Source organism: Onychomys torridus, chromosome 15 (assembly GCF_903995425.1).
Source record: "Onychomys torridus chromosome 15, mOncTor1.1, whole genome shotgun sequence".
NCBI classification, from domain to species: domain Eukaryota; kingdom Metazoa; phylum Chordata; class Mammalia; order Rodentia; family Cricetidae; genus Onychomys; species Onychomys torridus.
This window is the reverse complement of record NC_050457.1, coordinates 21,684,804-21,709,831: the sequence shown is the minus strand read 5'-3', so window position 1 is coordinate 21,709,831 and position 25,028 is coordinate 21,684,804. Positions and strand designations below refer to the sequence as shown.

At 42.6% G+C, this 25,028-nt stretch overlaps 1 protein-coding gene across 2 annotated transcripts in view; it reads left to right on the top strand.

The window, feature by feature from the left end:
• The window catches only part of Arhgef28 (Rho guanine nucleotide exchange factor 28), a 328,408-nt gene that overhangs the window by 192,727 nt on the left and 110,653 nt on the right, over positions 1 to 25,028 (top strand). For both annotated transcript variants that reach the window (XM_036206820.1, XM_036206821.1), the window contains one exon: positions 10,427 to 10,548. In XM_036206820.1, the coding sequence (XP_036062713.1) occupies positions 10,427 to 10,548 (122 nt within the window). The remainder of the gene's footprint in view (positions 1 to 10,426; positions 10,549 to 25,028) is intronic.

Genomic DNA, 25,028 nt, shown 5'->3' with positions numbered 1-25,028 from the left:
AAGAAACCTAGAATGATTTGAGGAATGCCCGGCAGCACTTAGCTTTCATTATTCATTCACTCGTTCACCCACACATTCATTCATTCAAAATGATCTTGTTGAAGACACTTAAGAAATAAGTGACTTCATTGTGTCTCCAAGAATCATTCTCTCTTGTGTTAATGCAGTGCCTTGTCTATGGTAGAACTCAGTAACTTTTGATGACTTCTGGGAAGTGAAACATAGATTACTCTGGAGACAAGTCCCAGGGAGTTAAAACTTCTTGCAGCACTGGAAATGAACAAAATCATGTCTGTGTGCCAGTGTCTGTCCATATGAAGCGTTTGAATTAGTCATTGAGTGCCCATGATGATGACATGTGGGGACATCTTCCTTACCATTTGTTTATGCTTTTAGAATTACTTGAAGTGGTTTTGAAAAAAAAAAAAAACCAAAAAACAAAAAGGAAAACCGTTTGTATTGTTGTGGCCTCTGGTTCTTTCTTGGGCTTATGGCGTGTGGTGGTTTTCGCTGCAGCTTGCCAATGTTGCCCTTTATGCTCATTTACTTCAGGCCTTAGAGGATTTCTCCAAGGAGGAAAGGGATTGTTGACTGAGACTAGTCACACCAAAGTCCACACACCAAAACAATGTCTACTTGACTGCTCGGTGGGAAGCAGAGCAGAAACAAATTATTTACCCACTCGAGAGTCTGTTCAAGTGTAAACATGTGCTTTATGCTGCTAGAATTAGGAATGAGGACTAGGGAAGATGTGGGGGGAAATGGTTGCTCTCAAAAGATCGTACTTTCTCCCTGTCCCTCACTTTCCTCATTGCCTCTTGGGTGTGATGGAGGCGGGGTGGGGGACTGGTTTCTCATTCAATAATTATGACTATTCAATGTTTCAAACAGCAGAAAAGGACCTTGCTAAAGAGCTTATGGAACAGAACCAAATTGAAGTGGGTATGGACAAGAGGGTTTGCCCCTCTGAGGAGGGGGTCCACTGGCTGCTGTGTTTGGCCACCACTCTAGGTAGCAGGACTAGGAAGTGAGGCAAGACCCCAGGAGGTAAGGCAAGTTCCAAGGACACCGGATGCTTTGGGATGATGGTCAGAGGTTTTTTTGGTTTCTCTCTTGGACTTCTCTTGGTACAGACTGAGGTCTACAAGTAACCTAGCTTCCATCCAACCCACAGGAAATTCCTGGGCTGGACCTCTTTTTGGAATCTGGGTAATTTTCTGTGTAGCCACAGGTCCAGCTCAGAAGAGCTTGAGGTGAGGTCTTCCATGCCAAGACTAATAACGGCAGCCAAGTCCCGAGAGATCCTTGAAGAAGAATGTCTAAGGAGAGGAACATCAGTTCTCTGGGAACGGTCATGCTCAGGGAAGGGCAGCTGTATACTCTCTTCTGGATCACAGTGCAGTCCGTAGGAGGACCCTCTGTGCAGTCCAGAGCTTCACAAAGGTCCTTTAAATTGGGAAACGGAGACCAAGCGGGAGGGTTCATTCTTGGTCATCTCTGGGTTTGTTCCACAGTAGTTCAATCCCTCACACACCCGGACAGGGTTACCACTAACCTCTCCCCTTTACTCTGAATTTTGCTCTACCCCCTTTTATCTGGTAGTTCTGGAATGGAACCCAGGGCTTTGTGCACTATGGCTGACCTACGCCCCCAGCCCACCTCACATTTCTGAACGTCAATGTGTGAGAGAGATTCTTTTTGGAGAGAAGTAGGGAAGACAGAGGTCATAAAGAGATGGGAGAGGGTGAGAGTGGTTGGAATGTGTTATGTACATGTTTGGAATTTGTACATCTGTCAAGTAAAAATTTAAACAACAGAAAATAAAGTAACTAGAAAAATGAATATGTTAATACCCATGTGGTTATGGAGACTACAGATGACAGGTGGTTAAAAACAGCCCTGTGTACTAATAGGGAAAACATTTCCAGATAATACATTTGTGTATACATTACCTGATATGGGCGGCTTACTGATAAACTACTGTTTTGCGTGAAAAGACACATTGCAAAAGAAATGGACTTCCCCCTCTCTTGTTTTATATGTAAAGATGCTATTCTTGAAAATCTAGAAATTGCAGATCATAAAAATTTGAAAGTAAAAACAAAATATACTTCATGATGTGCAGTTCTCTGTTGGCTTTCCTTTCCAGCTCTTCCTCCTGGGTATTTTGAACATTATGCTGTTAAAACAAAATGAAATTATGCAACTGCTGTTTTATGGATGTTTTCTCAGCCAGGCTCTCACTGTCATATCCTGGCAGCAAGTTACCAGGAGAAATTACACATAGGGGACCCAGGAAGTAGGCAAACACACCCAGGGATAAGTCTCACTGTTACACATTAATGAGACTTCTTAATGGGAAAATACCAGACATTGTTCAAATACCATTTTTTAAATTGTTTTAATATACATGCTATGTAAGTTATATTAATAGTAATCCATTTGTTACAAAGCTGATGAAAATTTCAAATTTTCCTACTTGTATATTGTAACACTGTAAGCATAAAATTATGCTTATTTTGTCTCAAATGTGTGCTATATTATATAGAGACATTAATTTGTGGAAAGAAAAATTGAATGATATTATTTTTATTTCTTGAAAGTTCATTCCTCTAAGAATAATAAAAAATGATTATAGGTAGTTCATCTAGACTATTACACACATACACACACACACACACACACACACACACACACACACACACACACACACCCTGAAAGGCAGTTCAGAATTGTCTGCCAGACTAGATTAGAGCCTGAATTTCTAAAATAGTTTCTGTGAAATATTTGAGCACATGTCAGTTTTTATGGATGTGATATCAACATCTTTTGAAAAACAAGAAAACCACGCTACTGCTAAACCTTCTTTCTTTCCTCACAAGGTCAGGTATCTATTCCAAGTTCATTCCAACAGTGGAATCTTCACTAGGAAGTAAATGTTCACCAATATCAGGAGTATTAATTTCACATTGACCTTCACAAACCTCACCCTGTAGATTGAATAGTCTCTGCTAGAGTATATCCCAGAGTCAAACACTATGTTCCTTGTTTCCAAATAGAACATTCAGTAACTGCAGAGCTATAGTAAAGTGCTCGGAGTCTAGCAGGGTGGCTGTTGTTGGTGCTGTGATTTTTGGGGGGGGGCTTGAAGGACCCTTTGGTTTCTTTGCCCACACTGTTTGGGGGTCAGATGGTGGAACATAGTCACAGGTGTCTGGTTCCTAGTAAGGACAATGTATGTCTTTGTCATAGCTTGTGGTGTCGTGTGGAACGGGTGTGCCGAGGGCGATGCTTTCCTCGTAGCTCACATTTTATTTCTTCCTATTCAACGCTTTTTCTCCTTTCTCCCAGTTCCTTCATTTACAAGTTTGCCTAATGGCCCCTTCTTTCTTTCATTTTTTTAAAATTTAATTTTATTATTTAATTTAATTTTACGTATCAGCCACGGATTCCCCTGTCCTCCCCCCTCCCGCCCATGCCCCCGCCTTCTCCTAGCCCACCCCCCATTCCCATCTCCTCCAGGGCCAAGACTTCCCTGGGGATTCAGCTCAACCTGGTGGATTCAGTACAGGCAGGTCCAGTCCCCTCCTTCCAGGCTGAGCAAAGTGTCCCTGCATAGGCCCCAGGTTCCAAACAGCCAGCTCATGCACTAAGGACAGGTCCAGGTCCCACTGCCTGGATGCCTCCCAAACTGTTCAAGCTATTCAACTGTCTCACTTATCCAGAGGGCCTGATCCAGCTGGGGGCTGCTCAGCTTTTGGTTCATAGTTCATGTGTTTCCATTAGTTTGGCTATTTATCCCTGTGCTTTTTCCAATCTTGGTCTCAACAATTCTCGCTCATACAATCCCTCCTCTTTCTTGCCAATTGGACTCCTGGAGCTCCACCTGGGGCCTGGCCATGGATCTTTGCATCAACTTCCTTCAGTTATTGGATGAGATTTCTAGCATGACAGTTAGGGTGTTTGGCCATCCAATCACCAAAGTAGGTCAGTTCGGGATTTCTCTCGACCATTGCCAGTAGTCTACAGTGGAGGTATATTTGTGGGTTTCTGGGACCTCTCTAGTACTTTGCTTCTTCCTGTTTTCTTGTGGTCTTCATTTATCATGGTCTCGTGTTCCTTGTTCTTCCTTTCTGTTCTTGATCCAGCTGGGATCTGGCCCCTTATTTCTTAAGAAGGGAGTGAGCACCTGTAGTCTATTGTATTTTTTAAAGGCAGAATCTGTAGCCCAAACAGGCTTTACAATCACGGTCCTCCTGCCTCAGCCTCCCAAGTGCTGGGATTACAGCCTTGTGGCACCATGACCAGCTCCTGGTGTTTTAAGTGAAGGGGTTAAATAGTACTGTTCTCAGGCTGTTGATACCAGGGGCAAAGGAAGCCACAGGGTCTGTGTTGTTCCATTTGCTCTGTTTATTGGTCAGACCCAACCACGAAGTTACCTCTATCCGGAAAAGTGAAATGAAAATTTTTTTCTCTGGAGTGCGGTAGATGCTTGGGAAGGAAAGTCTGTTGACGCTGCTGAGACTTGGCAGGTGACCCTGAGGATGTTTGCGAAGGTCAGAGAAGCAGAGAGGCCTGGGCTGGGCCCAGTGGGTATTGCAACTAGCAGGTTCATGGTGAGTGTCGGGACAAGAGCTAGAATAAGAGGGAGAAAGAAGAAAGAGCCGGAGCGGAGCAGGAAAAACTGGGACGAAGCCAAGGAAGCTTCCAGAAGCCGGGAAGACATTTCAGCCCCCGAAGAGTATTCCCTCCACTGTTCCTGGTACAAGTTTGTTTTCTTGAGGTGAAATTATCCCTTACTTCCACAGTTAGTGATTGCATATTGAGTATGGTCTGGCCTGCTTCTCGGCACTGGGGACAAAGAGAATAAAATGTTCAAAGTCACTTTCCTGACAGGACTTACGTTCTTGGAAGGAAATGGTCACGCAGAGTAAGCAGCCATCACTGGTGTGAGAGAAGACAAAGTAGGATGGAGTGAATGACTGGGAGGAATGCTGCTGTGGGTCTGAGAGGATAAGACAGGAGCTGTCCTTGGAGGGCCACTGCTGCTGCCACCACCACTGCCACCGCCGCCGCCGCCGCCGCCGCCGCCAGTGGTGGCCACTGGTTCATAGGCTGCCTCACTGAATTCTGCAGCCAGGCTTAACTAGTGTGCCATGGCTAGTGATCCACAATAAATCCTCCCATGTTCATATATTCTTGATTTTGTTATTCTTGTCTCCCCCCTTCCCCCCCCCCCCTCCCAGAGATGAAGACCAAACCCAGGGCCTTGATCTTGCTAGGCAAGCGCTCTACTACTGAGCTAAATCCCTATCCCTTAGCTCTATGTTTAAGACAAAGCACACTGCAGGAAGCTGGCCGGGGGGTGGGGGGGGGTGGGGGGGGAGACGACGACAAAGGAAGGAAGGAAGGAGTGAATGAATGAATGAGACTCATTTGCCTGACTGTGGTCAAGAAACTTCTGGACTGCAAAGCCCTACCTAGCTTTTGTGGTGAGCACTTGGCAGGGAGTAGGTGAGAGCAGAGCAGACAGCAGCCTTGCAGGAAGCTGGCCACAGGTTTGTTTACGTCTGGTGTGTTTCTCTTACGTAACTAGGCAAGTAGGCTACACTTTCCTTTAGCTACCAGGCCCGGGCCTTCCAGAAGGCAAGCTGGCTTTCATCAGGAGTCAGCTTGTAGACAGCCAGGCTGCTCTGGGTTGCTAACCACTCCCTGGCAGATTTGTAGCATCCCTGAGAGAAGGGAGGCACTTCAGCCACCTCCGCCTTCCCTTCTTGGTGCCGAAGGGCCCTCTTCCCAGGACAAAAATATCTCCCTTGTTATTTCTGTCACTAGAGTATCTGGCACATCAAGAAGTACTAATGGGAACCTGTGGTTTAGGGAGCCCCAGTGGAGCTGCCCAGTAGCGAGGATAATAACTGGAGGAGGACTGGGGATCCCCTGAGCAGCTGCTGAGCCTGTAGGGTCCTCGGGAAGAAGCTGGCCCACATCCACTCTGTCTTGTCATTACCCGCTCATTCCTGAACCGCCTGTCCCCCGCTGTTCTGGGGACACACCATCTCTGACTGATTTCCCCTCTGAAGCTATAATCCTCAGAGTTAGAAGGTTTCGTTCTTGCGTCATGGGAGAGAAATCCTGTTGGAAGGTAGATGAAAGGAACATTTTACGTGGTTTTTATGCAACACATGCCATGTCTGCTGTGGTCCATTTGCCTTGGGTTTTGTTGTTTTGTTTTGCTTTTGGGGACCGGGCCCCATATAGCCCAGGCTGGCCTTAAACTCACTGTGTAGCCAAGGCTGACTGTGAACTCCTGATCCTCTGGGCTCTAGCTCCTAAGTGCTGGGATTGCAGTAGTGTGCTGTCATGGCAGACTTGCATTGTTTTTAAACATGTGAAGTTATAGTTAAGAGTGAAATTGTTTGTTTTATTTTATTTTATTTTTTTGTGTATGTGTCTGTCTGTCTATCTGTTTGTCCATGGCATGTGTAAGTCAGAGGACAATCTGTGAAGTCACTTCTCTCCTACTTCACATGGGTCCTGGGAGTGGGACTCATCTTACCCACTGAACCACTTGACTGGCCCAAAGTTATTTAAAAAAAAAAACAACAAACCAGCACTACAGACAAATATCAAAACCCAACCTTGGGGTCTGGATAGACTCTGTCCCAGTAGGTCATCCTTGGGGTGACAGAGCAATGATAAGGTCTGGGAGGTGGCTAGCGTCATCCTGGGTCACACCAGGTCACTCCCACACTGAGCCATTCCCACCTAGCTTAGGTCACAGTTCTGGGTGAGGGAAGATGTAGTAGGAGAGACTCAGTCTGTGTGGATGGGAGCTCGTAGCTGTGACTTCTCTCATGGGGACAACCTTGACTGCCTGTCAGTGTCTGTCAGCTAGGCCCCACAGCTTCCTAGAACAGTACCTCTAGAGGTGGGGAGCAAGTTTTCACACATATGAGCTCATAGGGGACATTTCACAGTCAACCTGCAGTAATTCGGTATTTCTTTTACAAGTGGCTCTCTCTCTGTGGGCATGTGTATTCCTGAGCCTGTGGAAGCCAGAGTACAACCTCAGTGTCCTTCTTCAAGGGTTGGCTACCTTGCTGTTTACTCAAGACAGCTCTTTCATCGGCATGGGACTCACCAAGTGGCTTGGTTGGCTGCTTAGTGAGCTCTAGGGATGTGTCTACCGCCTCCGCACTGGGATTACAAGCATGTGTCACCATGCACAGCTTTTTCCCCATTTCCCCACCTGGGTTCTGGGAATTGAACTCTGATCCTTATGCTTGTGGGGCAAGCAATTTACTGCCTGAGCCATCTCCCCTGACAATCAGGTTCTTCTGATCTGTCCATTGTTAGAAAGTTTCAGTTGGGCACATCACATCATCAGTGTTTCTCGGGTCCTTCAGAATCTCCACGTATTGACAGAGAGGACAGGCAGGCTTCCTCCCGGCTTGTAGAATAGCTGCACCTGGAATTTACTGTATGGCTTCACTTCTGTAGCCTTTAGCTTTGCCATTCCTTTCTACATTGTCAGGGGAGACTGGCTCTCTGTTTATACTGGGGATACAGTATTTCTTTGAAAACAATGTCATTTAAAGAAAAAAGAGTGTGTGAATCTGACATGCAATATAGATGTTGTGTTGCTGTAGAAAAACATGAAATTAAGAGAGGAATGGCAAAGGTTTGAGGTGTTTTGGTCCAATATCAGTTGTGGTTACTATTGTAGAGACTCACAGTCTCTTCTTTGTATGTCTGGGATTGGCTGTATTGGGGAAATGTCTTTTTGATGTGGGGCTTGTACTTTGTGAGTTGTGACTCTCATAGGAGACACTGGGGCACTATAGTCATCTACCCTCATAGTATCTCTGTGGCAAATCTGAATGTTGACCTTAAGTGGGGGAAATAGACTTTATATGAGTTCCAGTTATATTTGGCCACAAAATGCATTTGTGAACCAAATGTATAAGGAAAAAAATGATTTTCAGAGCTTTGAATAATTTCAATTCTTACTAAGGGATCATTCAAAGCCCTGCCTTTGTAACTCAATCATGTCCTTTTCCTAAGCCCTGATCAAACTAATAATTCAGAAAACAAATTAGACTCCAAGTCTCCATCCTCAGCCATCTTGTAGTTTATTTTGTGACGTGGATACAGTCTCCATATTGACCCTGATGGCATGTAGGGCACAGGTTTATAATGGATAAAGTACGTTCTACCTCTGTGCTGGAAAACAGCAGTAATTTATGGTCCTGCTCATCGCTGGAGCAAGTGGTTAGAGTTCTGAACACAGTGTTCTTGGTCATTAAGAACAAGGCTCTTGGGGGTTGGAGAGATGCCTGTTAAAAGCACTTGCTCTTTCAGAGGATCAGAGTTTAACTCCAGCACCCTCATCTGGCGGGCTTACTACTGCCTGTGACTCCAGCCCCAGAAGATCTGATGTCCTTCTCTGGCCTCCCCAGGCCTCCCCAGGCCTCCCCAGACCTCCCCAGACACTTACATGTGTGTATACACACATGCACACAGGAAAAAAAATAAAGCTGTTGGTGACAGAGAAATACATTCATCAGAACACCCCAATTTAGGGTGAGATTTCACTTGATTCTGTATCTTTAAAATTGAATCTGTTCATTGCTTGTTGCCTTCTTAACCCAGTTATGAATGAAGTCTTACTAGGGAAGCCATCAGAAGGGAGATGAATGGCCTCTAAGTGTGACGGCAGAAATGCCAGGTGTTTCACGTCTGCAAAAGCAAAACACCATAGACCAGCCCAGCTGATTAATCACATGCCACAAAGCCATGTTGTATTATTTGTGACTGCCTTCAAACATTTTCCAGAATGACAAATGATCAGAACGGTGAAAGTGTTTTGCTGCATCCTTGATTTATAACTAATGGAGCCTCTTCCGTGTAATTAGAATGAATGGGTATAGCCATTGATCATAAAGGTCATACTCGCGAAGTGCCTGTGGGCTTTGTATGTATTACATTGCTAGCTAGTTAAATAAATTAATAAAATAATCAACTATGGTTAGAAGAAAACACTTCCTTCCATTTTGTATATTTTCTTAAGAAGCTTAATAAAAGTTAATTTTAGTGTTCTGTGGGGGTAAGTAGATCTAGATTTGTAACCTGAAGCCAGGGCCATTTGGTTTGTTCAATCTATTTGTCTTTATATCTTTTATGTCCTCTAGACTTTCTGTGGAAAAATGGAATTTTTAAATATAGAACATCAACCCAGTAGTCATGAATCACACTCTGATTTTACCCTGTGGCAGGGGTAAGACAGGCAGGGAGATACTTGCCAATTCTAATGGCTTTGGGACATACTGACCCCTTGTTTTGTTTTTAAGATAGGGTCTTACTATGTAGCCCTGGCTGGCCTAGAACTTGCTATGTTAATCAAGCTGGTCTCAAACACACAGAGATCCACCTGTGTCTGCCTCCCTGCTGGCTTTGAAGGCATGTGCCACCATACCCAGCATCATTCTTTCCCTTTTGTATCCAAGAAAACTTGCTAAGTAGCACTGTGTGTGGCTATACCATGAATTTACCCCATCACTTACAGATACAATACTATGGTTTGTGTTATTATCCTTGTACTTCATACTGATCATAATTAAAGATCTTAAGAATGACAGCAAAACATTAATAACAGTAACATATCATATTCATGGAGCACTTACTGTCAACTGCTGTACGTGTCCAGACTGATTTCACTGCCGTAAGCACACAAAGCCAAGAGTGGTGTTACTCTGCTCTTACAGATGGGAAGTCTCCACGGAGGTGTCTGGAGATTGAATAAACAGACTGGGCGCAGGAAGCCAGGCCTCTGGCTTGCAGGAGTTTTATTGCCTTGAACTCTGTGCTCTCTGCAAATACAGTAGCATCTCAGTACTCCAGGACCCCACTGTGAACAACTTTTCTGTTTGAAGCAAAGCGGAGACCATGGAAGCAAGAAAAGCCATTTCTGTCGCTCAAAAAGGGAAGAGCCACCTGGGAGGGTTTGTGGCTGATCCGGAGCCACCACTGCTGGGCTTGGTGCTGTCTTTCCATCATTAGTGACTCATCCAGTCTGAACCTGTCAAACACTTGAGAAGTATGACACTAACTAATGCTTCCATGTGATTAGTAAAGGAAATGGAGTAGAGTTTAATGTGTGAGAATTTAAAGATCTCCCATGAAGGGGGAATCCATGCTTGCAGTGGGCTAATATTTATCTGTCTAGAACTATTCAAGTTCTAGATAACTGAGAAGATTTAGGGATAGAAGAGAAAGTACTTGCACTGTAATGCTTAAGGTAAGAGTACAGGAAATACCATGTTAAAATGCTTTTTGTTGTTTGTTGGACCAAGAAGGCAAGACTTGGTGTAAGATGAATTGTCCATACTTGATAAATTTCTCAATTCTGTTCATTTTCTTCTAGATCACTCCTTTGATGGCCTCAAAAAATCCAAGCATGCCCCAACGTCCCTTGCTGTGGGCCAGCTCTCTGATGTGCTGAATGGGGGTGATGAAGTCTATGCTAACTGTATGGTGATTGATCAGGTAAGGCATGCAGAAGTGACCAGGGGTATTTGAACCACTCCTCCAGATGAGAGAGAGGGGTGGGGCATTGGGCTTCTTGCTTTTTTGTGATCATTTGAGAATTCTAGATTAAACTCCCTCTTGGGTTCTTTCTTGGGACACAGAATATCTTACCCCACCAAGGGGCACTGGAAGGGGCAGATCTTGAGAACAGCCAGGAGGAACGAGAAAGCTCTTTGGTGGAGCCAAACAGGAAATGGCAATGAGTGGCCAATAGCATTCACACAGATTCTCAATAAGTGCTCCTTCCGTCCTGTATGTGTATATATGGAGGTGGTGGTGGGGGGCGGCGATGTATGTATTTAAATCTAACAGGCAGTAATGAGTAGGTAGATACCTGTTCCCAGCCCATTTGATGTGGTCACATGATCGTCATTCACCCTGTAACATGCCAGCTGATGTGTATTGAGATTGTAGAACTTTGATGTGCAAACAGAACAATATCCCATCACTGGGAAGCTGGAGCGTTTAGAATTTCTCCCCTCCTTCCCCAGCAGAGATGTGTGGGCTCAAGCTCAGAGCAGAGCTTAGGCGCATCAGTTCTACTCACCTTTGGTTCTGTTCTTCAACTCAGTCATCTTGAAGCTTTTTTTGTATTTATAAAAATTAAATATTCTTATAAATGTGAATTTTTTTCACATCCTAATTTGGCAGAATCTTATGGGATTTTCTTGGATAATTTTAACAAAATGAGATTCCCACCTTCACCTGCTACCTTGAAAAGTAATCTCCATATAGACATGACATACAGACATGTCCACATGTGCACACATGCACACATTCACACAGGCACGCACACACGAAATGGACATTAAGGTATTTTACCATTTCCCTTGTCTAATAGATCTTTGTTTCAACTTGTAGTTGAGTGCTCCACTCTTTGGCTTTGTGTCAGGAAGCAGTGTTACAATACATGCATACTATAAATGGCAAAGCCTGGGGTGGAATCCAAAATGATGGAGAAATGAATAAATCAGAATCAATATCAGCTATAAATAACCATTGTGGCTGTGTTGACATAAAGCATCTGAATATGAGTTGTACCTACAGAAATCTAGGTTGGGAGTATGGAGTGAGCCTTTCAGGTTCGGGATGATCAGACTGTGTGCATTAGCCACACTCAGACATAAATGAATAGTTACCTGTAAGGTTTATTATGTTTGTGATAACATATAAGATTTATTTCCTAGCTCTTTTGGGGGATAGTTGACAAAAATAATACGCACTGAAATATACAAACAAGGTGATGTGTTGAGATTCATATGCATTGTGAAACCATGAATAATGCTTCTGTACAAGTGAGAGCAGAGACAGTTCTCAAGGAGAGTGATTCTGTTTTCCCAGGTTTATACCTAGAATGGTACCTTCTGGATTGAATGCTTGTTGTATTTTGAGTATTTTGAGGAATCTTTGCTGTTTTCTGTAGGTGTAATATCCTTTCCTGCCAGACAGTTCCCAAATAACCACACAGAAACTTTTATTAATTATAAATGCTTGGCCAATAGCTTATGCTTGTTGCTAATTAGCTCTCATAACTTAAATTAACTCATATTTCCTATCTGCGTTTTACCATATGGTGGTACCTTTCTTCAGTACAGTGTGTTCATCTTGCTTCTTCCCACGTCTCCTTGCAACTTGGCCCTCTTCATTCCAGTGAGCTTACGCTCTCCTTGAGCCCTGCCTAACCTCTTCCTGCATAGCTATTGGCTCTTTATGAAACCAGTGAGAGCAGCACATCTTTACAGTGTACAAAACGTGTTCCACAAACGTTTTCAATGATGGCCGTGCTAATTTACACCCTCCACCAAAAGTGTGCCAGGGCTCCCTTCTCTGCCCCCTCGCTAAGTCTCTTCTGCTGACAGCTTTAACATGACACTTTGCTGTGGGGTTGGTTTACACTGGTGTTAGTAGACATCTTTTCATGTGCATAGTGGCCATTAGGGAATCTTAGAAAAATGTCTGTTTAGGCCTTTTGCTCATTTAAAAATTGATTTTTATTGCTCAGTGTGTGTGTGTGTGTGTGTGTGTGTGTGTGTGTGTGTGTGTGTCCAGGTGTGCATAAACCACAGTGTGAATGTGGAGGTCAGAGGACACCAGCTTCTTCTGCCTGTGAGCACAAGGCCATCTTTGCATTTCTCTTTGTCTTTTAAAAATTCTTTCATCAGTGTTTTATAGTTTTCAGTATACAGATATTCTTGTCTTAATTAGATTTTTTTAAAGATTTATTTATTTATTATGTATACAGCATGTATGACTGCAGGCCAGAAGATGGCACCAGATCTCATCATTACAGATGGTTGTGAGCCACCATGTGGGTGCTGGGAATTGAACTCAGGACCTCTGGAAGAGCAGTCAGTGCTCTTAACCACTGAGCCATCTCTCCAGCTCTTAATTAGATGTTTTATTTTATTATGTGATCTCCATAATTTCAGTGAACTTTTTGAGTTTTTATTCCATCTTGTTCTAAGCTTCACAAGACAGATTATCAATCCTACTTTGATTTACCCTAACTATTGTGAATGTTTCAACTTTGCATGGGAAACTGTCATTACAATGTTAAAAAATGCACTAAAATTGAAAAAAAATAAACCTCAAAGATGAACTTAGGATATAATTTTTGTTTATGACTACTTTACGTAAAAGAAATACTGCTTTAATAACATGAAACAAATTAGAAAAGGAGAATGCAGACAGCCCAATTCACTAAACATAGAAAAGGATTGCCAAGTTTATACAGTTAGGACAGGCTCGGCTAGACTATGGGCGTCCTTCATCTCTTCCCTCTAATTGTTGGGGGTCACAGACGCACATCACCATGGCTCGCTTTTATATGGGTTCTGGGGATTAGAATTCAGGTCCTCAGCACTTCTACTGAGGTATCACCTCAGCCCCTTCCTGTTATTCTTGGAGTCTCACTTGCTTCCTGGAGCATTTGCTGTTGGTTTTCGTTGTATAAATTATTAAGATGACAGCTGATGATGTAGACCCTTTCCCTCCCTTCATCCCTTTGCTCTTTGGTGCTGGGAATTGAATCCAGGGTTTTGCATTTGCTGGGCTGCTCTCTACCATGGAGCTCCTCTAGCCCCCTCTACAAGGGGGGTGGCTCTCTTCATTTTCTCTCTCTGTCCTGAGATGATGCCTGTGGACAACCTCCCCTAATTCACAAGCACATGCAAGCCTGTGTCTCAGAGAAGTGTTTTGATCAACCAGGGCTCTTTCCCATGCATGCAGCATGGACTTCTGTTACCAGTGTGTGTAGATAAATTTCAGGTTCCCCTCTGACTTCCTGCCAGTCCCCTGCTTGTTCTTCCCAGGTCTCTCTTACTCTCTGCTGGGTCTTCCCGCTATGAATACAGTGTTGCTTGCTGGCTTTAATGCTTGTTTTATTTACAGGTAATTTGAGGTTTGGACATTTAAAAAATCTTCAAGTTATACAATGTACTTTTTATGTCGTTTGATATGTTCTTCATTTAGTGATATTTATTAGAGAAACTCAGACTTATGTACCCACCATGACAATTCTTATGAACTGTGTTTTGAGTACAGCTGGTTCTCTTTGGTGTTTTCTCGGGTATTTAACAACATATGCCCCCCATTTTGAGGTAGTGATTCATAGTGTTAAAAGGACAGCAAGGCTCTGCTTAATTTATAGGCTAGCCTTCTTCCTTTTGAGAATTATGGGCTAGTGATAGAGGAATCATGGGACAGGCCACGTGAACACAAACACATCATAAAGGAATTCTCTGGTTACATAAAGCACAAACGAGAAGAAAAAGATAAGTGTGGTGGATTTTTAAAAAAAATTCTGGCGGTTTTGTTGATTTTAATTAAACCACTCCTTCCTGTTTTTGTTTGGTATTTGTTCTCTTCCAATGTCCAGGTTTGGCGATTTGGACATCAACTATATAAACATAGAGGGACTCTCTGCCCATACCAGCCCCGGAATCCATGAGGTCCACTCTGGGGCCTGAGGCTTGCAAGCACATCCTTCCTCCTGCCAGCAGTCCCTGTGGGCATCCATTCAGTGAGGACAGTGAGGGGACAGCGGACACTGCAGCCCTGCAGCCCTGCACCTCACTGGCCGGTTCCCACACTTCTAATCTGAACCTCTCTTTCGGTCTTCATGAATTTGAAAAGGAGCAGAGTCAGCTCAAGAAAGAAGGTGAGATGCTTCTTTCTGGAAGAAAACCGCAGGGAACTGGGGGAAAGGTGTCCTCGTCACTTTCTCTATATCAAGATGTTACCCCCTTTTATTTCCTGTATATATCCATTTGAAAGGAAGGCAGTTAAGAAAGCCAGCCAAAAATGCAGTAAAGGAAAACCACAACACTGAGTAGATTTGTAGAAACGGAAAAGTCTGACATGACCATGTTTGTGGCATGGATACAATGGCAGTGGAGAGAAGGGCAGTGGGTAACACGTATGGAAAATTACCTGCATTGTCTGCTGTTTACTAGCAGACCAATCCATTAGTATTTGTAGCAGTAGGAAATAACTGGGGACTGGATATGTAGTTACACAGTCTTAAACTGTACAAATGGAGTACTGCATAGTTCAAGAAAAGGAATTAAAGACAAGTGTGTATACATAATATGCACCTCAAAGGCATGAAGTTGAAAGAAGTAAGCTACATAAACAGATTTAATTTTTATAGAATGGAAAATAAGACAATTTATTGCATATGTGCATAAACTATAAAGAGAAAGGAGAGAGCGGGGGGGAGGGGAAATTCCCTAAATTCAAGACAGTTGCTGCCACTCGTGAGAGAAGGCCAGCGGGCTAGATGGACCTTGCCTGCACTGGTGAGCATTTGTGTTTCAAGTTGGGTGGGCTCATCAAGGCTTTATTGTCTTCTGGTATACATGAAATAGCATTTAAAAAAATTACTATTGTTATGATGACATATATTTGTGTGTGTTCATGCTTTCTATGTCTATATGTCCATTTTCTTTAGGAAATAAGCCAGTATCCACTTTCTTTAGCCGTTAATCTATTTTTTCACATATCCTAACCCTGTGATTCTGTGTACATTTTCACATGAGAAGTTATGAATCAAGGTGAACGTAGCGTATTAAGTATATGTAAGTGTTTGTCTGTAAATGAACATGCATGTAGATGAACATATTCTCAGAAGAGCTATAGTTGATCCAGAAGAGACAGGGAGGGGATGAGTGTCCGTGGACACTATCCACTGGGTATATTTTGTGTGAATCTACAAACTGAGTTTTTTAAAATGCCCGAGTATTGATGTTGAAGGGGTATTTTGACTGCAAGTCCTAACATCCTCACCTTGTGTTTGTGTTTTATCTTACAGTTTTGTAGATGCTGGAGAGTGGTTATTTTAATTGTACTGTAGGGTCTTTGGGGCTTTGAACCTGTATACTGGGGATAAGAAGCCACCAGTGTAGGCCAGCAGCATACAGTTCCATTGTATGTTGATTTAATACATCCTGGCAGAATCTTCTGGGTCTGTTAAGTGCCCCTCAGATCTCAAGAAGTGGGTTATTTAAAGAGACATTTGAGAAATATAAGGTAGAAAAAGTCAAAATGGTTTATTCTGGTCTTTTTATGAAAATATTCCCCAGAATTTCAAACTTAGGTTTCCATGGTCCTGTTGTAGGAAGTTTTAAACATTTCCTTGCTACAGATAGAGTTTTTCCTTTTTAGAGTACCAGAAAAACTAAGCCAGCCACTCAGGAGACAGAAGTAGGAGGATTGCAGGTTCAAGGTCAGCCTGGGCTACACAGCACTATCAGTGGTCGGCCGTGAGAGCAGCTGTGGCCACAGAGGCATTGCCTGTGTGACTGGAATTCCTGACAGAATCCTTCACACTCTGTAGTCTGTTTGTGAGCCTTTCCTTCTATGACTTTTACCATAAAAATCAACTTTCTTGAGAAAACCTCCAACAATTCAGTATGTACGAGATGTAATATACTTAAAAAGTCCGTAGCCTCTTTTGAGAAATAAAGGAAAAATAAACCATAAGACACCTATTTTAAAATATTAAATGACCAAAACTTAGGTAATAGGGAACAACCATTTGCTTCATTTTAAAACTTACACACCTCAGACCCCCTTCTGTTCATCATATCCCCATTTTTTTCTTTAAAAAGTCACCTTTTCATCACCTCCCTCCTCCAAGAATTTTAAGCAGTTTTATGCAATGGCGTATTGAGTATACTCTAGTATCTTCTAGTTTATGTTATTGTAAATCCATTAACCTCTGGTCACAGCCCAATGAATGACCTCATATCCTATTGATGGGATATGATTATAAGTGGTGAATGTTTTTCTGATGTTGAAAATAATGTAATATTGGAGCATCCCATGGCCTCTTCATAGAGATAAGCTTGTCCTGTTAACTGGAAGCCGTGCACCCACAGTAGCATATTGCTAACAGGCTGCCAGTGAGAATCCATTTCACCAGAGCAGAGACGACAAGCTGAGAACACAGGCAGCAAGCTCTGATGGGTTAACATTTAACAGGAGTATTTTTCTTCACACTGGTTTTGTTTTTCACTAAAGAAAAAAAAAAAAAAACAAGAATCTAACAGACTCCAAGATATTTGGATGTTGAAATAAGTAAAATAGAAGTGTGCCTCCAATTCTCTTTTCTGCTCGGTGCTAAGAATAAGACACTCAGTGAGTTCTTGGAAGAAGAATCCTCCTTGGAAACCCCCCATGGCCCCCATGACCACACATGGTCACCCATAGCCACTCATGACCTCCCATAGCCACTCATGAACCCTCATGACCCTCTGTGATCCCCCATGATCCCCCATGGCCACCTGTGACCCCCCCATGACCCCTCATGACCACCCATGGCCGCCCATGGCCACCTGTGACTCCCCATGACCCCCATGACCCCTCATAACCACCCATGACTACCCATGGCCACCCAGGCATTGATGCTTGGTGGAATGGTTTAAACATAAATGTTTTGAGGGACTGAACCTTGAAAGTGGGCAGACACATTCTGTCCTTTGATGCTATGGTTATAAAAGTTAAATAGAAAAACATTAGAGTAGGGAGAATCTTTACTTCCTTCTGAGACAGAATCCTTAACAGTAAGTCTCTGAAAATGACCATCTTATGTTGATGGCTTGAGGCTTCCCATGTAGTTTCTCTCTGACCCTTGTTCCCCTGCGGTGAGCTCTTTGCTGTCTCTCCTTATGCTCAACTCTGCCCTCCTGGCTTTCCAGCTGAGGGGATGCCATCTGCATCTTCCCTGTGTTGTTGGCCTGCTGCACAAACAACTCAATGGATCAGCATTGCAGGCATGTTCAGTATGTGAAGGATTGCTATATAGGCCTGATAATAATTATGTTTACAAAACAAAAATAGTGAGGTTGTCACCATCAAACCCACTTTTGTAAAGTAATTGAAATGGTGTATCAGGCTTTTTCTTTTGGGCCACCAACCAGCTCCCAAATCATGACCCAGAGACTTCTTATTAGTTCTGAATGCTCAGCCTTAGCTTAGCTCCTTTTCTAGCTAGCTCTTTTAACTTAACCTGTTTCTGTTCATCTGTGTTTTGCCTCGGGGCATTTTACCTTCTTTCTTTCTATATATCTTACTTTTACTGCTTTTCTATGTCTGTCTGTCTGGTGTCTGCCTGGCTTCTTGCCCCAGGCATGTCCCTCATTCTCTCCTCTCCTTTTCTCATTCTTCTTCCCTCTCCTGAACCTTCTTTTTATTCTGTCTGCCCACCAGTCTCGCCTATCCCTCTCCTGCCCAGCTACTGGCCATTCAGCTCTTTATTTAGACCAATCAGGTGCCTTAGGCAGGCAAGGTGAAACAAATGCAACACATCTTTATCTTTATAGACTTAAACACACATCCTTACCTCATTAAACAAATGCAGCACAAATAAAATCAACACACTTTTACACAGTTAAAGTAATATTCTGCAGCATAAACACATGTAACACATCCTTGCCTAATTAAATTAATATTCTACAACAAAATAGCTTTTGTCAGGTAGGAATATCCATTTGGGGGACACATGAAATTTTGTTTAAAAGGCTAGTGAGAAGGCTCAGCAGGTGGCTAATGCCACCAACCATGACAACCTGAATGTGATCCCCAGGTTCCATATGGTGGTAGGAAAGATCTAACTCTTGCACATTATTCCCTGACACATCCACACACCCACCTACTTGTGCACACACAAAGAAAAGAAAAAAATAGAAAGTTTTCTTTAAAAAGAGACCCAGAGGAGAAAGTATAAAAAGCAGTATCAGTGAGAAATTACATGGCCATCATTGCATCTCACACCAGTGAGAGAATCTGAACACAGAAAAACAAAACCCAGCGTCTGTCTGACTGCTCACCAAGTGACTTATTTCATGCTCTAGTTCCAGCCTGGATGCCCTGGTTGCTGACAGTGAAGGGGAAGGACACTCTGAGCCCCCCATCTGCTATGCTGTGGGCTCTCAGAGTTCCTCGAGAACCGGGCTTCCCAGTGGGGATGAACTGGATTCTTTCGAGACCAACATGGAACCAGACTGTAACATCTCCAGGACTGAGTCACTTTCTCTCTCAAGTACTCTGCATTCCAAGGTATTCTCCTGGGTGTTTGTTTACTTGTTGTAAATGCACAGACCGTGTTCTCAATGCACCCATCTCTACCTACAGAACAGACTCTGTCTTCTGCCCCCAGAGGAAATACTTGTGTATGAGTCAGGAGGGACTTGTGTGCTATCTGTTTTTCACTCTCTACGACTCCATTTTCATCTTTATAACTCTTCCAGCAGTTGGTTGATGTTACTGACCCACAAGGAGAACATGTTGTTTTTATGTTTTACTTGGGAAATGTTACTATTTCATGTGATATCCCTGCTCCCCTTCCTGACACAGAGGGAGGAAAATTGGTGATGCTGGTGTCAGTGATCACGTTGTTTTGCACATATAATCTTTAGTCTGGTCCAGGCAAGGAGGTAGGTGATGTCACTAAGTCAGAGGTGACATCTGCTGGGCGTTCCTGGCTTCACAAGCTAATCTCCAATGCCATTCACTTTGCCATCTTGAAGTTTTACTCTTCTTTATAATTTTATGAGCTTCATGGGCTCATCAGGGCTCATAGAGGCGGAACTCACAACCAGGGAGTCTGCATGGGACTAGCCTAGGCACTCTGCATATATGTTACAGTTGCGTAGCTTGGTCTTCTTGTGGGACTCCTAACAGTGGGAACAGGGGCTGTTCCTGGCCTTCTACAGGCTTTTGGGACCTTACTCATACTGGGTCACTTTTCCCAGTCTTAATACAGAGGGAGGCGCTTAGTCTTACTGAAACTTGATATGCCATGTTTTGTTGATACTCATGGGAGCCCTGCCCTTTCCTAAACAGAAATGGAGGAGGAGTAGACTGGGGGATGGGAACAGAAGGGGTGGATGGGAGGAAGGGACTGGGAGGAGAGGAGGGAGGGGAGACTGTGGCCAGGATGTAAAATAAACAAATAAATGTATTAAAAATAAATACTTTAATACAGTTTTTCAAGACAAACTCTTCTGTTTGAACATACATGTATGTTTTTTCTATTTGAGTGCTGTTGTAATCCACTCATTTTCTTCTTAAATTGTATTCACTACTGTAAAACAATGTGTGAAATGCCAGGGTTCTACCAAGAGCATGTTGGTTAGTAAGATGATGCCTTACTTTCACAGTATAACCTGTAATATACAAAATAACTTTCTGTATGTGCAAGTTTTTCTTCGCCCATCTAGGAAATAAACAGTACTTTTATTTTATGTTTTGAAAGGATTAGAGTTTTGTCTAGGTGGCCATAGGTTGGTCATATGCCATTCCTCAAATTATGGTCTTCTAACCCCCTCACTGAATCTTTTTCCCTCTGTAACCTGGAAGTCTATACTTATCATTTGAACCTGAACATCATCTGATAATTCTGGGTAATAAGAATAGAAGGTGGGTGAATACCATTGAAGAAAGAAATGACTATGGTTGTGAATGCTAGTACTAGCTAGTTTTGAGTTTTGGATAGAATGTGCAAACCTTATCGTTCCTTGGAATGAAACATAGCTCTTTGGAAACAGTTCCTAAAGAAGATTCTGTGCTGTATAGCACAGCTTGTCTTGCCTCTGTAATTACCCAGCATAACATTGCCAAAACGGTTTGGACAGTTTTCAGAGTTCCATTGTCATGAACAATGGCTGCTATGCGTGACTTCAGTGAAGAGGATGTCACCTAGTGGGCTCCACATGGCTCATTCCCTGCTCAAGCTAGAGTACACCTCAACATCCAGTGACTCAGCCTCTGGGCCCAGTGGGCGCTTCTAGATAAGGCAGCAAAGCCAAGGCCCTTGGGAGCCAGGCGAGGCTTCTGTGATCAGCTTTGCCCTGAGCGCTTTAGCCAATGACTGCCAAGGAAGCATGTGTTTTCACTTAGGAAGAATAGGCAGGACCAGCTGTCATGCAGGACAGTTTGTAATGGCTTAATTTTAGTAAAGGATTCTGCATCCCTTTCTTTGAACTCTCACCGTAAATGATACCTCAAAAATACAGGGGCAGGATCCATGCTAAGGCCTCTGTGGAATAGGAGTTAGATACCATAATGGCTTTAATGAATTTCTGTTGCATATTCATCAAAAATTTATGGAACATGTAAGAGAACCATGTTTTAATTACCTTGCCATCTTTCATTTTTATATATGTTGCAAATATAATAGTAAAAAGAACACATAATTGGGAAACAGAAACAAAAATGGTGGGTCATTTAAAAGAAATGATATTAAAGTCTTACAAATCATTGACAGCATCAATCTGGGAAGGACAGATGGAAAGTCTATTAGACAGTGGGCCCAGATGAACAACCAGGACTCACATGGACTTTCCTTAACATTATAAACTTAAACAGCCATTTGAAAGCTTAAAACCTCTTATAATTGAATGTCGGTATTTCACTACTTTCTAAAATTGCTTAAGGAAGGAGATCTCAGTATATAATTTTGTTTAAATGCAGAAGTATAAAATAACAAAAAAGTAATAATCTGTGTAAAAAACAAATTAAAGCCATGGTTGAACATTCAGAGAAAAAGTCATGTGACTTAATTTTCTCATTTTTAACCAACTTGTTGACATGGTACAATGGTATTCTTTTACACGTGTGAGAACTATTCCACAAAGCTTAAGTTTATCCAAGCATTAGATAAAAAGGACAACCCTGGAAAAGTTTTGAGAGGCAAACAACAAATAATTGAGAAGATGGTGTAAAAAAAATGTGCCCAGCTACATGGGAGACCCAGACAGACTAACCCAAGCTCAGTGCCAGCCTGGGCAACTCAGTGAGAGCATGTCTCAAAATGAGCAGCAGAGCATGGGGCTGAGGATGTAGTTCTGTGATAGAGTGCTTCCCCAGCATGCACAAGGCCCTGGGTTCAGTTCCTAGACAAATAAACAATTGCACAGATGAAATGAACGGGTTGGGGTTTTGTTCGGTGATGGTGATTATGTGACGTTGCTATCTTTCATAGGAGTCCCTGCTTTCGGGGATTCGCTCACGTTCATATTCCTGCTCATCACCCAAAATCTCTTCCGGAAAATCCCGGCTAGTGCGTGATTTCACAGTGTGCAGTTCAGGTGAAGGTAAGCCCTGTCTACTATCTGACGTTGAACTCATTCAATTCCAGAACAGACGAGTTTCACTTCCACATTCACAACTGATTTTTCTAAGCGGAGTAAAATCTTTTCCTTGTTGGACATCAGCCGTTGTAGATTCAATTTTGATAAAATTATACATACATGCCCACTTCTCTGTTGTTTAGTAAAGCATTGATCTTAAGGATGCTACAAGTAAGAATGGACTCCAGGTATATTACTGTGGGGGCCTTAGGATTTTACTTAAGTAAATTCTGAGAATTACTTTGGTCCTATAGGTACAGTGCTGGGGGCAGCTCCTCAGAGGCAGACCAGCAGGGCAGAATGGAGTTGCTCCTTCCTCACTTAGCCCAGGCCTTGGGAGAGTTGAAATAATAGTGTGTTCACAATACATCTCAGCATTTGGAGGAAGAGCAGCAACGTAAGGAGGCAGATGAAACGTTTATACGCTAAACTTTATACGAAAATGTAGCATAGCTCCAAGAAAGGATGCACACCAGAGGAGTGTGTTTAATTGTCAAAAGGGAATTCTGCTATCAATGATTTATAAGACTTTAATATCGTAGAAAACCTATGAGCAATGCAGTTCTACTGGGAGCTGCCTTCATCCAGCGCCCTCGATTCAAACTTTGCTTTGAAATGTAATTACTTCACACTTCCTGGGAACAGATTCTTGTGTAATAGGCTGATATGGGAGTGTTCGTGTCTGTGTGAAATGCATAATAGTTTAATAAAAAAATAAACTTCAGTACATCAGACAATGCCCTTCTTTTCTCCTTGAGCCATCCAAAAGCAAGCTGCAGGTCTCAGTCAGGACTCTCAGCTCCCCCAGCATGCAGCGTTTAAGGGTCTTCCCTTTCCCCTTTCTTCTCTTTCTTACTTTGGTCTGGTTTTACTACTATTTTGCATCGTTGACATCGTGTGGAACAACACTGAGATGCTAGCCTTCGAGCTTGGAGATGCTGTTCCAAAGTGCTGACATGTGCTAAGTAACCCAGCAAGCTCTGCTGCGCGAATAAGACAGACGAGACATGAGCAACCCAGCCAGTGTTGCTTTGTGTTATCCCTTTTCTTCTGGGATGCATTATTAGTAGAGAAGGATGACTGGTCATTTGTGTTTCTAAAAGTCCTCAGAGAGAATAAAAATGGCTACAACAGCTACTAGAAGTTAGACGTTTGCTCTGCATTTCCCTCTTCATTTCATGGGTTTTTCTTGGCTCTCCAAGACTTCTGTCAGCCTTGGATTCAGGTCGCTTTAATAGTACCTTGACAGCTTTTCATTAATAGACTAGCTGGTGACTTAGTTTCACACTATTGCCATTGGAAAGCACACTGGGATCTTCTGGTCAGTGTGCAGTATGGGTGCCTTACCATTAGCACTGTGGTTATTCCAACCTGAAGCTTTGAAATTAGTGACCTGATGGCACAAAGGAAGTTGAGTGTTATGGAAAAAGTTCCCTAAGTTATAAGTTTTTTGTTTTGTGTGTGTGTGTGTGTGTGTGTGTGTGTGTGTGTGTAGCTGAGGACCGAACCCAGGACCTTGTGTTTGCTAGGCAAGCGCTCTACCACTGAGCTAAATCCCCAACCCCAAGTTATAAGTTTTAAGTAAAAGCTTAAATCTGTGCATTTGAATTAGAAGGAATAAAAAAGATGACATCAATTCCTTTGTTACACCTTTAGTCTATAAATAAAGTATTGTCTCTAAGCAGTGTATGTAAAGACAGGGCTATTTGAATGAAGTTTGAAAGCATCCAGAAGGTAAGCATTAGAACCACGTGGTTTAGCTTGATACAATACAACACACACACACACACACACACACACACACACACACACACACACACACACACGTGGGGACGGAGCGGGAGAGAGAGAGGGAGAATGAGAATTGAGGGTTCCAATGGACGGAAACTGTACAGTTGTCACCAACTCCATTGATCCCACTTATGGATCAGTCACACCCTTAGGGCTACAAAGGGTAATTTACCTCCTAATAGAGAAGAAATAATTTTGACTGTGTCTGTGTAGCCAAAACACAGATGCAAAAACTTGTCTAGTTCAAGGACATATTCGAATGTCTATTGTTTAGTTTGATGGAATGAATCAAAAGTAAATTGATATTAGTTTTGTTGTTACTTCTCTCTTGATGAATTTTTGCATAATACTAAATTTTCCTCTGTTTAAACAGGGACTAAGTCTCCATTTGCCCAAGGGGGATGCTTCCTTGTATGAGACATAATGCAAATACCCAAACTTAGGATGCATTTGTATTATTTTAAATTCTTTTTAAAACTTTTTATTAATTTACCTATGTATGTAGGTGTTTTGCTAGCATGAATGTATGTGCACCTTGTGCATGTCTGATGCCAGGGAGGCCAGAAGTGGGTATCAGATCTCCTGGAACTGGAATTACAGATGGTTGCGAGTCACCCTGTGGGTGCTGAGAATTGGACCCAGGTCCTCTGAAATTCTCTTCAAATCTTTTATTTATATTTAATTTATTTTGTGTGTATAGTTATGTGTGTGTGCTATGTGTACAGGTACCCAGACAGTAGTGAGCCACCCAGTATGAGTGCTGGGAACTAGAGTCAAGTCCTCTGCAAAATCAGCAAATACTTTAACCACAGAGCCATCCCTCCAGCCCCTCTTTTCTAGTTCTTAATCAACATATTCTGTCTTCCTTGTCAGTTCTGAAGGGTTACCTGCTGTTATTTCTCATGCCTTCTTTTTTTAAAATTAATTTTGAGTCAAGTGTTTAATGGCAGTAACTTCAGTATTTTATGTTTGTATACCTAAAATAAAGCCCAGCTTTATAGTTTCTTTTTGGTA